The sequence below is a fragment of the Schistocerca piceifrons genome, chromosome 2 (genome assembly GCF_021461385.2).
Source record: "Schistocerca piceifrons isolate TAMUIC-IGC-003096 chromosome 2, iqSchPice1.1, whole genome shotgun sequence".
Lineage (NCBI taxonomy): Eukaryota > Metazoa > Arthropoda > Insecta > Orthoptera > Acrididae > Schistocerca > Schistocerca piceifrons.
In genome coordinates, this window is record NC_060139.1 from 558,984,034 (window position 1) to 558,998,162 (window position 14,129).

Genomic DNA, 14,129 nt, shown 5'->3' on the forward strand with positions numbered 1-14,129 from the left:
AGAATTGTCGAATATGGGCAACAGAAAATCCACATGATAAATGATGCCTGCACTCACATGACGATCAGTTTTCACGGGAGTGGGTTCGATTAGGGGTTTCTTTGTTTTAAAAGAGAAAAGTTCTTGTAAAACTTTATATTGTTATTAGTGGCTGACACCGTGAAGGTCACAAATGGTGGTGGTTTGTGGTCAGTGGAATGCACGCTACAGGGCGTCTGGCTCGGAGTTGTCGCTGCAGAAGCGACTGCAACGATTCGTTGTCTCCTGTGGTGCCAACTGCTGCTCATATTGCTGCAGTACGATGCGCCAGAGCAGTACGCCAAACACGATGGTTTTTTTTCTCGGTAGTGCACGTGGCCGTCCGAAGATCTGTCTTCTTGCGACTGTACAACGTTCCGGTGAACACCGTTGCCAACAATCACGTACAGGGGCTCCATTCGTACCGAGTCGTTCCGCAATATTGCAGAAGGTACATCCAGCTCCTCGTAGCCCTATTACAGGCTCTCATTCAAACCCAGTGAGGCGCTGTTAGTGGGCTCTTTGTCGCGTTAAAGGTATTCTTGACTAATATCAGTTCACCACGTTCAGTCTCAAAGTGACTAACGCCTTTATTTAAAGCAAACCTGATTGACCCTCTGATAGTTGCGCTGCTGGTGCCACTCTTATGCGAAGGGCGCAAAATTGGAAGAGTCATCATCTTTCAGATGTAGAAACACACCTACCAACTTTCTCTTATGTCGCACAAATCCTTCTTGATGTTGTGAATTTTTTTTCCGTCAATGTAGTTTCATTTGAAACTTTAGGTAGACGTCGGATTACGACACGATAACCAACAGAATAAACATTGCTGATAAAATCTTCTGAGTCCTTAGCAAAGTCACGCTGCTACTCAATCTTCTTCATTGCTTGACTTTCGATTCCCCTGCTGTGATCTTCTTCAGGATCGCCGGCCGCTGTGGTCGTGCGGTTCTAGGCGCTTCAGTCCGGCACCTGCTACGGTCGCAAGTTCGAATCCTGCCTCGGGCATGGATGTGTGTGATGTCCTTAGGTTAGTTAGGTTTAAGTAGTTCTAAGTTCTAGGCGACTGATGACGTCAGATGTTAAGACCCATAGTGCTTAGAGCCATTTGAACCATTTTGAATCAGGATTCCACTGGTGTCCGTGGATGGCTCAACACTGTCGGAAGACAGTGTCGCGTTCTCTTCCAAAAGGCTATTTTCCTGCGCTTTTTCGGAGATGTGGAGTTACTGGGAAAATATCTTCCGGATGTTATTGTGCACCACCGTCGCTGAATAAATACTGACAGCAGTATCCAAAATAATACTGCTGTTGTGCAGCCTCGGTTGTATGCCGGTAACTGTTTATTTTGGTACTCATTTGCTGGATAGCAGGTATCCACGAAGACTCTACTCTAATTCAACTCATTCTTCCACGTTTTGACTGCTTCCCGAAACTTACTTCTATAAATATTGCTTTCTCTGACCAGCGCGCGTACGTTCTTAAAACCCGTAACCTTGTCCATTCTTCTTGGTGCTCCGTTACCGCTGACTAATTTTAGTCTTACGCGTGTGCGGCGTTCTTGCTCTTTGATACTCTCTTTTCCTGTCCTTCGTGTTTCGCCGTTATATACAGGGTAATTATAATTAAACTTTCAAAACGCTGTAGAAATAACACCACTGGTCGGAATGACGTCACATTGCAACAGAATATTATCGGAGAATGGGGAAAATGTATGGCAGAAGAAAAAAATAGTGTGAAAATTGATCAATAGATGGCGCTGTATGTGTCAGAATACGTAAATGAAAACACCTGTCATGCGCACGATCCACTGAAATTGGTATAAACACGCCGGGTACGCGGCTTTTCCTCCTTTCGCGTCCGCGACGTTCGCCATTACAGACTCAATGCAGGATCGCGCTCTGCTTGTAAAGCTGTATTTCAAGAATGATGACTGTGCACTCATCGCTCTGCAGAAGTTACGGACACTTAAGAGCTTCAGTAAAGGCGTTGCTCTGATGACTGTCGCGGGTCTGGAGAAATGATACGGAAATGCGAAACGACGGGTTCTTTTGGTGTGCAACCTGGTAGAGGGAGGAAACGATTTGATTCGACGTCAGTGGAAGCAATGGCCATAGCAATGCAGGAGGGGACGAGTGGTTGTCTGTAAACGTGTAGTGCATCATTTATCATAGTGCCATTTTTTTTCTTTTTTTTCTTTTCTTCTTCGAAGTGACAGGTGCTTCCGGTCCTGTTAGCAGTACCGTCACTGGTAAGCTCTTTGAGTGTCTTTTGCGCAACCACGTCATTCCACCTCCCCAACAGCGTGGATGTGTGGATATGATCATTTTTATGCAAGATGCCGCACCTCCGCGCATTGCAATTTCAGTTAGACAGCTGCTGAAGCGCTATTATGGAAATGCTAGAATTATCAGCCGCCATTTCCCTAAAGCCTGGCCGTCCCGATCACCTGATCTTAATCCGTGTGACTTCTGGCTGTGGTGCTATTTGAAAGATGATGTGTTCAGTATTCCGATTGAAAAATTAGCTACATTGAAGGCACGCATTGCGCAACACATTCTGAACGTGACCCCAGAAGCACTTCGATCAGTTGTGGAACATGTTGTTACTCGATTTCAACTTGTTGCATAAAACGGTGGACAGCATATTGAACACGTTTTGCGATTTGATTTTGAATGATGCTTTTTATGCGGATATTGGCCTCAGGACAATTAAAACCTGATATCACTTCGGATGGGAAATATGACCTTGGCGTGGTGGATGGGCTTACGTAACTAACAGGATCAGCCATGTACACTCATGCATACTGAGTAGTGCAGTTTGTTTAACGTAAGACGTACACCTTGGGCATTTGTGGTATGATTCACTCGTCATTTGTAGTCACCACCATTAAATTATGATGCTTACAGCGCCATCTATTGCTATATTTTGTAACTATTTACGAGGGTTGGAACTTAAATAGTGGCAAATATTTATTTACAGCTCGTACAAAATACATACGTGTTTCAAAGTTTTACTGACCTTCAAAGTGGTCACCAGCTTCCTGTATAACCCGCTGCCAGCGATGTGGAAGTCGTAGGATACTCTTATCAGTGACAGGTGTGTTGACAGTTCGAGCGGCGCGGTCTATTGCCGGACGAATTTGTAGCAGTTCTGAAGCGAATGCCGTGAAGTGTTTCCTTCAGATTAGAAATCGAGTTGAACTCACGAGGGCTGAAGTCAGGAAAGTGCAGTAGGTGGTATAGCACTTAGCAGCCCCATCAGTCAAACAAATCAGTAATAGCTTGCACTGTACGTGCTTCAGCATTGTTCTGCAAAATGATGGTCAGGTCCTGCAGAAAGTGTCATCACTTCTGTCTCTATGCTGTTCATTTTTGGAACACAACTTACGACCAGCTTAGAGACAGAAGTGATGACACTTTCTGCAGGACCAGACCGTCATTTTGCAGAACAATGCTGAAGCACGTACAGTGCAAGCTATTACTGATTTGTTTGACTGATGGGGCTGCTAAGTGCTATACCACCTACTGCACTTTCCTGACTTCAGCCCTCGTGAGTTCAACTCGATTTCTAATCTGAAGGAAACACTTCACGGTATTCGCTTCAGAACTGCTACAAATTCGTCCGGCAATAGACCGCGCTGCTCGAACTGTCAACACACCTGGCACTGCTAAGAGTATCCTACGACTTCCAAATCGCTGGTAACGGGCTATACACGATGCTGGTGACTACTCTGAAGGCCAGTAAAACTTTTAAACACGTATTTATTTTGTACGAAGCTGTAAATAAATAGCTGCCACTATTTAAGTTCCAATCCTCGTATTTTTCTTCTGCCATACGGTTTCCCCCTTCTCCGATAATACACCGTTGAATCTTGACGTCATTCTAACCAGTGGTGTTATTTCTACAGTGGTTTGAAAATTTAATTATAATCACCCTGTATTTGAACATAACCACATTTCACTTCAGGTGCTCCCGCAGTGTGAAGACGGCAGACCACCTCTATTGTAGGGCGAAAGAAGTCTTATCTTGTGCTGACTGAAAAACGCAGTACTTAAACCGTTTTTCCGTGAGCATTCTACCGTATGTGGTTGGTTACTGTACACAAAAACGGTAGCCTGACAAGATGTGCACGATGTTTTACGTTCTTCATGCCTGCATTATTATTATTATTTCTTTCTTTTCTCAGACGTTATGTCTGGTCAAAAACGGAAAGTGACGCGGACCTTGATCAAGCGTGACTTCCTTTTAACTGTACGGTATACATTATATTGCATTTAGGAACTTTCGGCTAATTGAACATGTATCAATAATTACCGATTTCTGTAGTTGTATATATAAGTTTGGCTGTAGCTGTATTGCATTGATGTACTGGTGGATATTGTGTGGTATGACTCCTCCAAGGTCGTATTTTTAGGGAAAAGCGTCATAGCCGCTGGCAGTCAATGTTTCCCAAGCAAATTTAGGTCTGACCGGTGAGACCCTAATTGTCACTGACGCGGAATGAACGAGAAGCCATTGTATTCACAGCACCTTCATTGTGTTCTGGGTGCTGGTGGTGGAAGGCGACGCCTGGGTACTGTCTGTGTCTAAGCAAAAGAGTGTTATCAGGTTGTAACAGAGCAACGTGGAACCATACTACATGTTCTTGTACCACTCGTGACGTCAATATAATGTTTTACATTATTTTATCTCATTTTGTGGGAAATATAAAATGGTACAAATGGCTCTGAGCACTATTGGACTCAACTTCTGAGGTCATCAGTCCCCTAGAACTTAGAACTACTTAAAACCTAACTAACCTAAGGACGTCACACACATCAATGCCCGAGGCAGGATTCGAACCTGCGACCGTAGCGGTCGCGCGGTTCCAGACTGTAGCGCCTAGAGCCACTCGGCCACTCCGGCTGGCTGGGAAATACAAATGAGACAGTTACTTAAAACAGCTATCTTCCTAATCATGCTGTATTTGAGTGAGACTTACTTACTGTATAATTTGTCAATCACTAACGATAATATTATAGTTAGTTAATATGGAAAGAATTTAATTAAAAGAATATACATGACTTTCGATCCCTGAAGAACACGTGCAGGAGGCAGTTTTACAGAGTAAACAGGTGTTTGTTAATAAATTAATATTGACCATTTAAAAACTTTCAGTTTCCTATTCTCCATAAATATTTCAGTTTTACCAGAAAATTCCTATTTAAAAAATTGTTCGTATCCAAGTTCTCATATTGCAGACTGTTCTAATCCTAAATAATGGTCTTTTCCTAAATTCAGTACAATAGCTCCGTAGTCCAGATTTTTCTGGTTCCAAAAAAAAAAAAAAAAAAAAAAAAAAAAAAGCCCTGTTCTACTAGAAGACGTTAATTATTCGATTTTGAAACTTTCATTTTAGCAACTATTGGTGGGGTCTGAAATTTTTCTGGTACTACAGGTTAGACAAGTACAGACTTGCTCTTTTCCTTACTACAATTTTGTGTCCTTTGATGTGTGTCTCTCTTATGTTAATATTACATGTATAGCAAAAAATTTTGATTTTTAATCTTACGCGCATCTATAAGTGGTCATACCTAATGGCTAATCTGTCAACTTGTCTGTGTCGCTAACTGATACCAGTCACAGCCAGTCCTAGGTTGATTTTCAGAAGGTAGACAGCATAATTTATGTCTGCAGTAATGATCCCTAACGTGAACACCAGTATATTTACACGTCAGTCTGCTACCAAACTGTAAACATTATTAATAATTGCTTTCGTGTGTACAGATACCATGTGAGGTGACTAAGTGATTAAAACCAACGCCACGGTGTTTGTTAGAACTCCACAGTGAAGACAATTTCACCACCTTTTGAGACTTTTGTTGTGTAGGTGCTGATTTGGGGTATACGATACGTCTAAATTGAATATAAGCTGATCTTAGATGTATTACCGTAGTCAATAAACGTCAAGAGACCGCAACTTAACTAATGTAACAATTTTTATCGGCCATTATAGGTTGAAAAAAATCAGTAACTTTCCACAATGTCCCGCAACAAATTCCGCGGAAGTCCCTATGTTTCACGAATTTCCTGTAGGTGGCGGCACTATACGTAGCCTTCAAAATGGCGTCTGCAACGTAGGTGCGTGCCAAGCAGAGCGCTATCACTGAGTTTTTTTTTTTTTTTTTTTTTTTTGCGGGGAACTAGAGCTCGCTGATGTCCATAGGTGCTTCCAGAATATCTACGGAGGCCTGGCAGTGAACAAAAGCACGGTGAATGGTGGGCGAAGCCGGCGTCATCATCACAACAAGGTCGAGCAGACCTTCCGATCTCCTGCGAGCCGGCCGGAAGGCTGAGACTCCTGCAATGTTCGAACGTCCGGACAGTCTCACTCAAGGTGATCCACGAATCACAATCAAGCACCTCCCTGAACAACTGGATATCTTTGTTGATGGTGCTGACACACTCGCCCACCAGTTGGGGTACTCAAAGGTGTGTGCCCGCTGGCTTCCGCGCCGCCTAACAGAAGACCCTAAAGAACAACGAAGAACAATCTGTACGAAACTGCTTGCGCGGTAAGAGGCTGTTTGTGACAATTTTTTGTAGAACATCGTCACAGGCGACGAAGCATGGATTCATCACTTAGAACCGGAAGCAAAACAGCATTCCATGCAGTGGTGTCATACCACCTTTCCTCCGAAAATAAGTTCGAATCCGTGCCCTGAGCTGGCCAAGTCATGGTGATGGTCTTATGGGATTCTGAAGTGGTTATTCTGTTTCATGTCCTCCCTCATGGAGCAACCATCAACTGTGAAGTGTATTCTGCTACACTTTTCCTTCTCATGGACTTTTCTTTCTGATCCATCCTACAGCCAGTATATCGCCCTTTCCGATTTCCAATGAAGGATAAACTCCACAGGAAGCAGTACGTGAATGGTGGGGAGATTATTGATGCAACAAGAGGTTGGCTTCGACGTCTAACAGTGGAGTGGTACCATGCGCGCATACAGGCCCTCCCAGTAATGTGGCACAACGCGGTCGCATTGAATGGAGATAATGTTGAAAAATAGGGTTTTATAGCCAAAAAGTGGGAAATAATATGGTGAATTGGAATCCTGAATAAAACCAACTTGCTTCAGAAAAAAATGTTGCATTACTTACTAATCGCCCCTAATGGTTTCTACAGTGTTGCGTTTGTTATTTAAAATACGTTTCACTAAATCAAATTACAGAAGGAGACCTGGCATCGAAGAGAAGCAGAACTACTATCGACGTAAAAGCAGGTTAGTAAGCTTACAAAGTCTTCTGTAGGTGAACACATCTAAAAATGCCAGTGGAATCTCACTCTCCGAACTCCATGGTACAGCTGATTTTCGGATGAATGTTGTTCGTTCAGATGGTTGAAACGGCTCTGAGCACTATGGGACTTAACATCTGAGGTCATCAGTCCCGAGGCAGGATTCGAATTTGCGACTGTAGCAGCAGCACAGTTCCAGACTGAAGCGCCTAGAACCGCTTGGCCACATCGGACGGCGAATGTTGTTCGTGAAACTGTGGAATTTATGTAGCGCTACCCTGTTGATGCTATGTTGGGGGGGGCTTTGGTACGAAGTGGGTGCTCATAGAGAGAGTGGAGTACTCACGGCGTGGCAGCGCAGCTCCTGCTTGAGCCTGCGGCCCTCGTGCCGGTAGACCCAGCAGAAGACGCGCGGGAAGGCAGCTGGCGCGGCGCAGTAGGTGAGCCGGTGCGACCAGTACTCGGTGAGGCCGTGCTCGCGCGTCACCGCCTTCAGCCCGCTGCCCGTCACCGTCACCTTCATCGCCACGTCCGCCTTGGCGCTGGCCGTGTAGTTGCGCCACAGCGTCGACACCGGCTTCTCCACGCAGCCCTCCCCTGCAACCAACCAACAGGCAACCGTCACTACCAGATATTCTGGGACATCACTACTGAACCCCTCCTACAACTACTGGAGGAAACAACAGCGACCGATGGAGTTGCAAACGCAGACGAGCTTTTGATCGTAGTGTCTGCTAACAATAGGTCCCATCTAGAAGAAAGAGCAAATGGAACACTCAAAACAATACCACAGCAGTGTCACAACAACATACTCAAGGTAGCCGATAAAAAACAACATACATCTAACTGAAAGGGTACCTCCAGAGAAACCCTAGTGTTAAATTAGGGGACATAAACATTAAAACAAGCAGTCACCACACGTTATCTTGGGGTACACACAGACGAAAATCAAAATTTCCATGAACACATGCGCATTGTCACAAAGAAAGTAGAAAAAACAACACAAACTGGCAAGACTAAATTCTGATGAATTTAAACTCCCCCTGTCAGTTACCGCGGACATACCATCCTGCTCTCTTCGAGTCGGCAATTAGCTTCGCCTCCAGCACATGGGCTCATAGGTTGAGCCTATCAACAAACTGGACCATCTGAGACGAGGACGAAAGAACAGCTTACTTAGTCTATCGGCAGTTTTCAGTACTCAGTGGAATCTCTCTGCGCGGTGCTCGGAATCTACGCAACAGATATTACAATAAGGTATAGAGCGGCTATGTACTGGCTTAAGGTGGGAAGGCACAACCAGGTTCGAAAGATCGCTGGAGTACCAATGGACCGAAAAGCCATTTAAAAAATTGGAGTATAGATAACCGGCAAGGTGAGTGGGACACAGGTGATAGCGACTGCAGGCTACACCAGTTCTTTCCTGATGTAGGAGAGAGACTAAAACATGTCGATCCCAGCCGCGGTATGATCCACTACTTTACAGGACACGGCCCTAATCCCATGCATTTTGACCGCGTGAGTCTGAGGCAGACACCAACGTGCACATGTAGGAATGAAGGCTACCCAGAACACATCTTTTTCTGCGGACACTATATCACCATCAGTCACACTTCACACTTAAGCCTCAACAATACTGAACAGACCATACACGCAATGCTCAGAGACGAAGACAAATATTTTTATTTTATTTTATCGTATGGCTAGGGCACCCGGTCGGGCAGACCGTTCGCCGGGTGCCGGTCTTTCAATTTGAAGCCACTTCGGCGACCTGCAGTCGATGAGGATGATAGGATGATGATGAGGACAGCACAACACCGAGTCCCTGGGCGGAGAAAATTCCCCGACCCAGCCGGGAATCGACCCGGACCCAGAGGATTGACAATCCGTCACGCTGACCATTCAGCTACCGGGGGCGGACGAAGACCAATACGACCTATAGATAGCATGTCCAAGCCAGACAACGAGCCTATATGCAAAGACAGGAATGAATCCACAGATTGTAAAACACCAGTGATTCCGATATGGCATCAGGTGGTGATACTGATACCGACACCGACACCGACACTACCGTAAATGAAAATGAAGAAATACCCTAAACAGACAACACAATAGCTAAAAAATAGCATTAATCTCAACAACTCTGTATCAAAGTAGAAAAAGAACATACTGAAGACTTATTGTAAAGGTAAGTGTTAGACATCAAGGTTCAGTGAACAGAAAATCTAGAGCAGATGTTAGATTTAGATGAAGAGCTGTGATTGGTGGTCAATGGCTAGATGGACAATTCCAAGACACACACCTTCATACACACTTCGTGAAGGGACATTCTTCCACTACAATCTTTCGTATCTTCTGTTTTTGTTCGTCCTAGAAATATGGTGATGGTTTATATTTCGATTTTCCACAATTTTGTTAATTTCACAAATGTTTCTTTCTGCTACAGGTACAAACAACAAAATATGATCAACTAGAAAAATTAAAGCAAAAGAAAAACAAACAAATAAAAAATAAAGTGGCAATGGTGTGGTGGGAGGTGAGAGCTGGCATGATCGGTACTTATCATCTAAGATACCACGACCCATCGTAGCGGCTAAAAGGCTATAACACGAACAACGACTCACCGTAAGCAAGCAGAAAGTGGGTGATAAAGAAAAAAGCAGCAAGTGAAAAAGTGTGTCCACAACAAGCCCTACACGCAAATGCCTCACATTCTGACGATACTGACAAGTTAGCACATTGCACTTAAGAAAACCGTTTCGTCTCGAGAGGCATCTCACTACCTCAGTAAAGAAAACCATCTGGACTCCTCCACGTCGCTATCAGTCTCTATAAACATGAGCAGCCAGTTTCGCCCAACAAAACCATCTACGGTGACTGTTGAAAGGCGCAAGCATGACACAGATGCCCGAAGGCGTCGTAAATGAAGCAACCGCTCCTTTTGCATGTCCGAGCGCCGTTCAACAAGTAATGCAACACATTTTTTTCTCAGCCACTTCGGTTGAAAAAATGCGCAATTTGTTAGTCGACTACTACTCTTTCAACCCCTATAAAATCATCCAGTTCCGGCAGGTAACTGCGCTATGCGTAGCCTTCGGAATGGCGTCTTTAACGGAGGTGGGTTTCAAGTAGAGAGCTGTCACTGACTTTCTTATGGCGAAATATCAGAGCATCGTAGATATTCATAGGTGCTTGCATAATGTTTACGAAACCCTGGAGGTGAACAAAAACACGGTGAGTCGTTGGGCGAGACAACAAGGTCGCGCAAACCTGACCGATCTCTGGCATGCCGTATTTCCAAAAGGCATATGCGCTTTTTTTAGTCGCATTGTCTACACAAGCAGGTATTACACCTCTGAACTTGGTATGAAATGGCGCTACTTGCTCGGTGTTCGCATATTTTAATTCTCAATGCCACTTGCTCTCCGCTGTAGCAGAACTCCCACATTTCCAGATAATGCAATGAACGGCTGGATTTAAAAGCGGTATCTCAACATACGTAGCTGTGTTCTAGCTGTGTACAAAGGTAGCTCTTAGAATCTCTTCGCGAAGACTTTAGATGTTTATTACAGCAAATTACACTACTGACTATTAAAATTGCAGATAATAAATGGGTATTCATTGGACAAATATATTATACTAGAACTGACATGTAATTACATTTTCACGCAATTTGGGTGCATAGATCCTGAGAAATCAGTACCAAGAACAACCACCTATGGCCGTAATAACGGCCTTGATACGCCTGGGCATTGAGTCAAACAGAGCTTGGATGGCGTGTGCAGGTACAGCTCCCCATGCAGCTTCAAAAGGATACCACAGTTCATCAAGAGTAGTGACTGCCATATTGTGACGAGCTAGTTGCTCGGCCACCATTGACCAGGCGTTTTCAATTGGTGAGAGATTTGGCGAATGTACTGGACAGGGCAGCAGTCGAACATTTTCTGTATCCAGAAAGGCCAGTACAGGACCTGCAACTTGCAGTCGTGTATTATCCTGCTGAAATGTAGGGTTTCGCAGGGATCGAATGAAGGGTAGAGCCACGGTCGTAACACATCTGAAATGTAACATCCACTGTTCAAAGTGCCGTCAATGCCAACAAGAGGTGACCGAGACGTGTAACCAATGGCACCCCATACCATCACGCCGGGTGATACGCCAATATGGCGATGACGAATACACGCTTCCAATGTGTGTTCACCGCGATGTCGCCAAACACGGATGCGACCATCATGATGCTGTAAACAGAACCTGGAGTCATCCGAAAAAATGACGTTTTGCCATTCGTGCAACCAGGTTCGTCGTTGAATACACCATCGCAGGCGCTCCTGTCTGTGATACGGCGTCAAGGGTAAGCGCAGCCATGGTCTCCGAGCTGATAGTCCATGCTGCTGCAAACTTCGTCGAACTGTTCGTACAGATGGTTGTTGTCTTGCAAACGTCCCCATCTGTTAACTCAGGAATCGAGACCTGTCTCCACGATCCGTTACAGCCATGTGGATAAGATGCCTGTTATCTCGACTGCTAGTGATACGAGGCCGTTGGGATCCAGCACGGCGTTTCGTATTACCCTCCTGAACCCACCGATTCCATATTCTGCTAACAGTCATTGCATCTCGACCATTGCATCGCGATAGGCTACAATCCGACCTTTATTAAAGTCGGAAACGTGATGGTACGCATTTCTCCTCCTTACACGAGGCATCACAACAACGTTTCACCAGGCAACGCCGGTCAACTGCTGTGTATGTATGAGAAATCGGTTCGAAACTTTCCTCATGTCAGCACGTTGTAGGTGTAGCCACCGGCGCCAACCTTGTGTGAATGCTCTGAAAAGCTAATCATTTGCATATCACAACATCATCTTCCTGTCTGTTAAATTTGGCGTCTGTACCACGTCATCTTCGTGGTGTAGCAATTTTAATGGCCAGAATGTAGATTCTTGCCTAGCACGGCTGCCCTGGGGGAAGCCTACTTGAGACGCTACAGGCGCTTTCCGCATTACGTGTGAAAGAACATGGGGAACAGTAACGGAGCGATATCATCAGTACTTATCGGTTAAATGTGTAATTTTCAGGGGAATTCTGAAGTACGGGTGATTTTTAATGGAAATGAATAGGCGATGAAACCGTAAGATTTTTCTACCACAGGGAGAATCGACGTATACATATACATTTTTTACTTACACATTCAACGTTAACTGTTATGATTGTGATGATGGCTCCAAGGAGCAAAAACAATAAAAGTTACTTGTGTAGCGACAGTTTTTTATGTTTCTTATATCTCTATCGTAAGCGCATCATAACCAAAGCTACTCAGTGATGGAGAGATTGTGAGATTCAAAAGCTGGTTATAACCAATGATGCATTTTTTATGGGTATCGGTGGCGTTTGTTGCATCTTCATTTTCACCCTTAACGTCAATTTTCTGAAGCACGTTACGCAGTTTTTAGCTCAACCATATGACGAAGCATCTAGCGAACGTTAAACTATAACCTTTCATTGCTTTTATGATGTAGCATAACGTAAAACTGAAAAACGCCTAATCCATTTCTGAATGTGCTCTCTAATTCTAAATGAAACCACAACATCCACGTCCAACACTGTTTTCTTATATTTGTAACTATGAAATTGAGAAAGAGAATCTCGGTCGAAACAATGACGACTGAGACTACACCACCCAATGGAGCTAAAAAATCAGGTTCAGATTATGGACTTCTTATTAGGTCTTGGTATGCCGTTTAGTAACAAAAGCAAAGAGAGCTGGTGTCTACTATTTCGCTGCTAGATACGGATCCACTGATGAACACAGGACTTTTTTACATTTGCCGTACGTGCTGTCAAGTGCCATACGTCAAGGCCTCCACCACTTAGCTGTCGTACAGCTTGTGTGATAAGCAGAGTGCATGTAAGATTTTGTTCGTATCGGTAAAACATCTTTGAAATAGAAGGAAGTAATATGGGTTTCTAAAACAGTAAAGAAGCTGGCGAAGTGAAGAGATGCAATAGCATCAGTCAGAAAAATGTTATGAAGAGCCCTTTCTTCCTCAACAGCACAAGGGAACTCTACAGTCAATTTTGCATCTCATCCCAGCAATAGATTTGAGTCAGGCACGAAAGTCAATACCCGAAATTTTTTCTTGAAACTTATTGTGTTATTCTCTCGCAAAAATTTAGAAGATATGATAATTTTTTTGATGACTTCAGTTCTATTACGTAAAACAATACTGTATTTCTGTACCTGTATTATTGCAAAATAAACGCAGTGCATCAGTATTAATGGCACCTGAAACAAAAATATTATTATTGGAACTTAGACACAGTTCCTTTGTATGGGACCTAGAAAGTTCTTAATAAATTATTCATTTTTAAATTTGTCTCATTTGTTTGGTAATGAGGTGAGCTGCATAATTTTGTGGCATCAAAATACTTTCTCAATTTCTGGATGCAAATAATGTTAAAAATAAATTCTTTTTTATTGTCCTGACAAATGTACGATCTGGCACTTAGAACGTTTGACATTTCCACTCTTCATTTGAACGCAGCTGGTTTTCGTCCTTTAACTGTGTTACTTTGTAACATGTTTTCTTAAAATCCGTAAACTGAGTGACAGTGGGTTATCAGTTTATTACAGACGTTTTCTTACACTCCGCCATGATATGCTACACGAATGAAACTGAAGCTGCAAACCTTCGTTCGTATCAAATATATTTGGTAAGTGGTGGTCGCCTTCAAAGTAGGACACATTTGAGTCCACATACGTAAGCATTCGTTTCTTGCAATTTTCAAAACATTTAACAGCGCGGGGGCTTAGATTTAGGTACAGAAGCTGT

At 43.7% G+C, this 14,129-nt stretch overlaps 1 protein-coding gene across 2 annotated transcripts in view; it reads right to left on the minus strand.

Annotated features, from left to right (window-relative positions):
- The window catches only part of LOC124776248 (protein FAM43A), a 604,461-nt gene that overhangs the window by 34,230 nt on the left and 556,102 nt on the right, over positions 1–14,129 (minus strand). For both annotated transcript variants that reach the window (XM_047251115.1, XM_047251113.1), the window contains exon 4: positions 7,644–7,894. In XM_047251115.1, the coding sequence (XP_047107071.1) occupies positions 7,644–7,894 (251 nt within the window). The remainder of the gene's footprint in view (positions 1–7,643; positions 7,895–14,129) is intronic.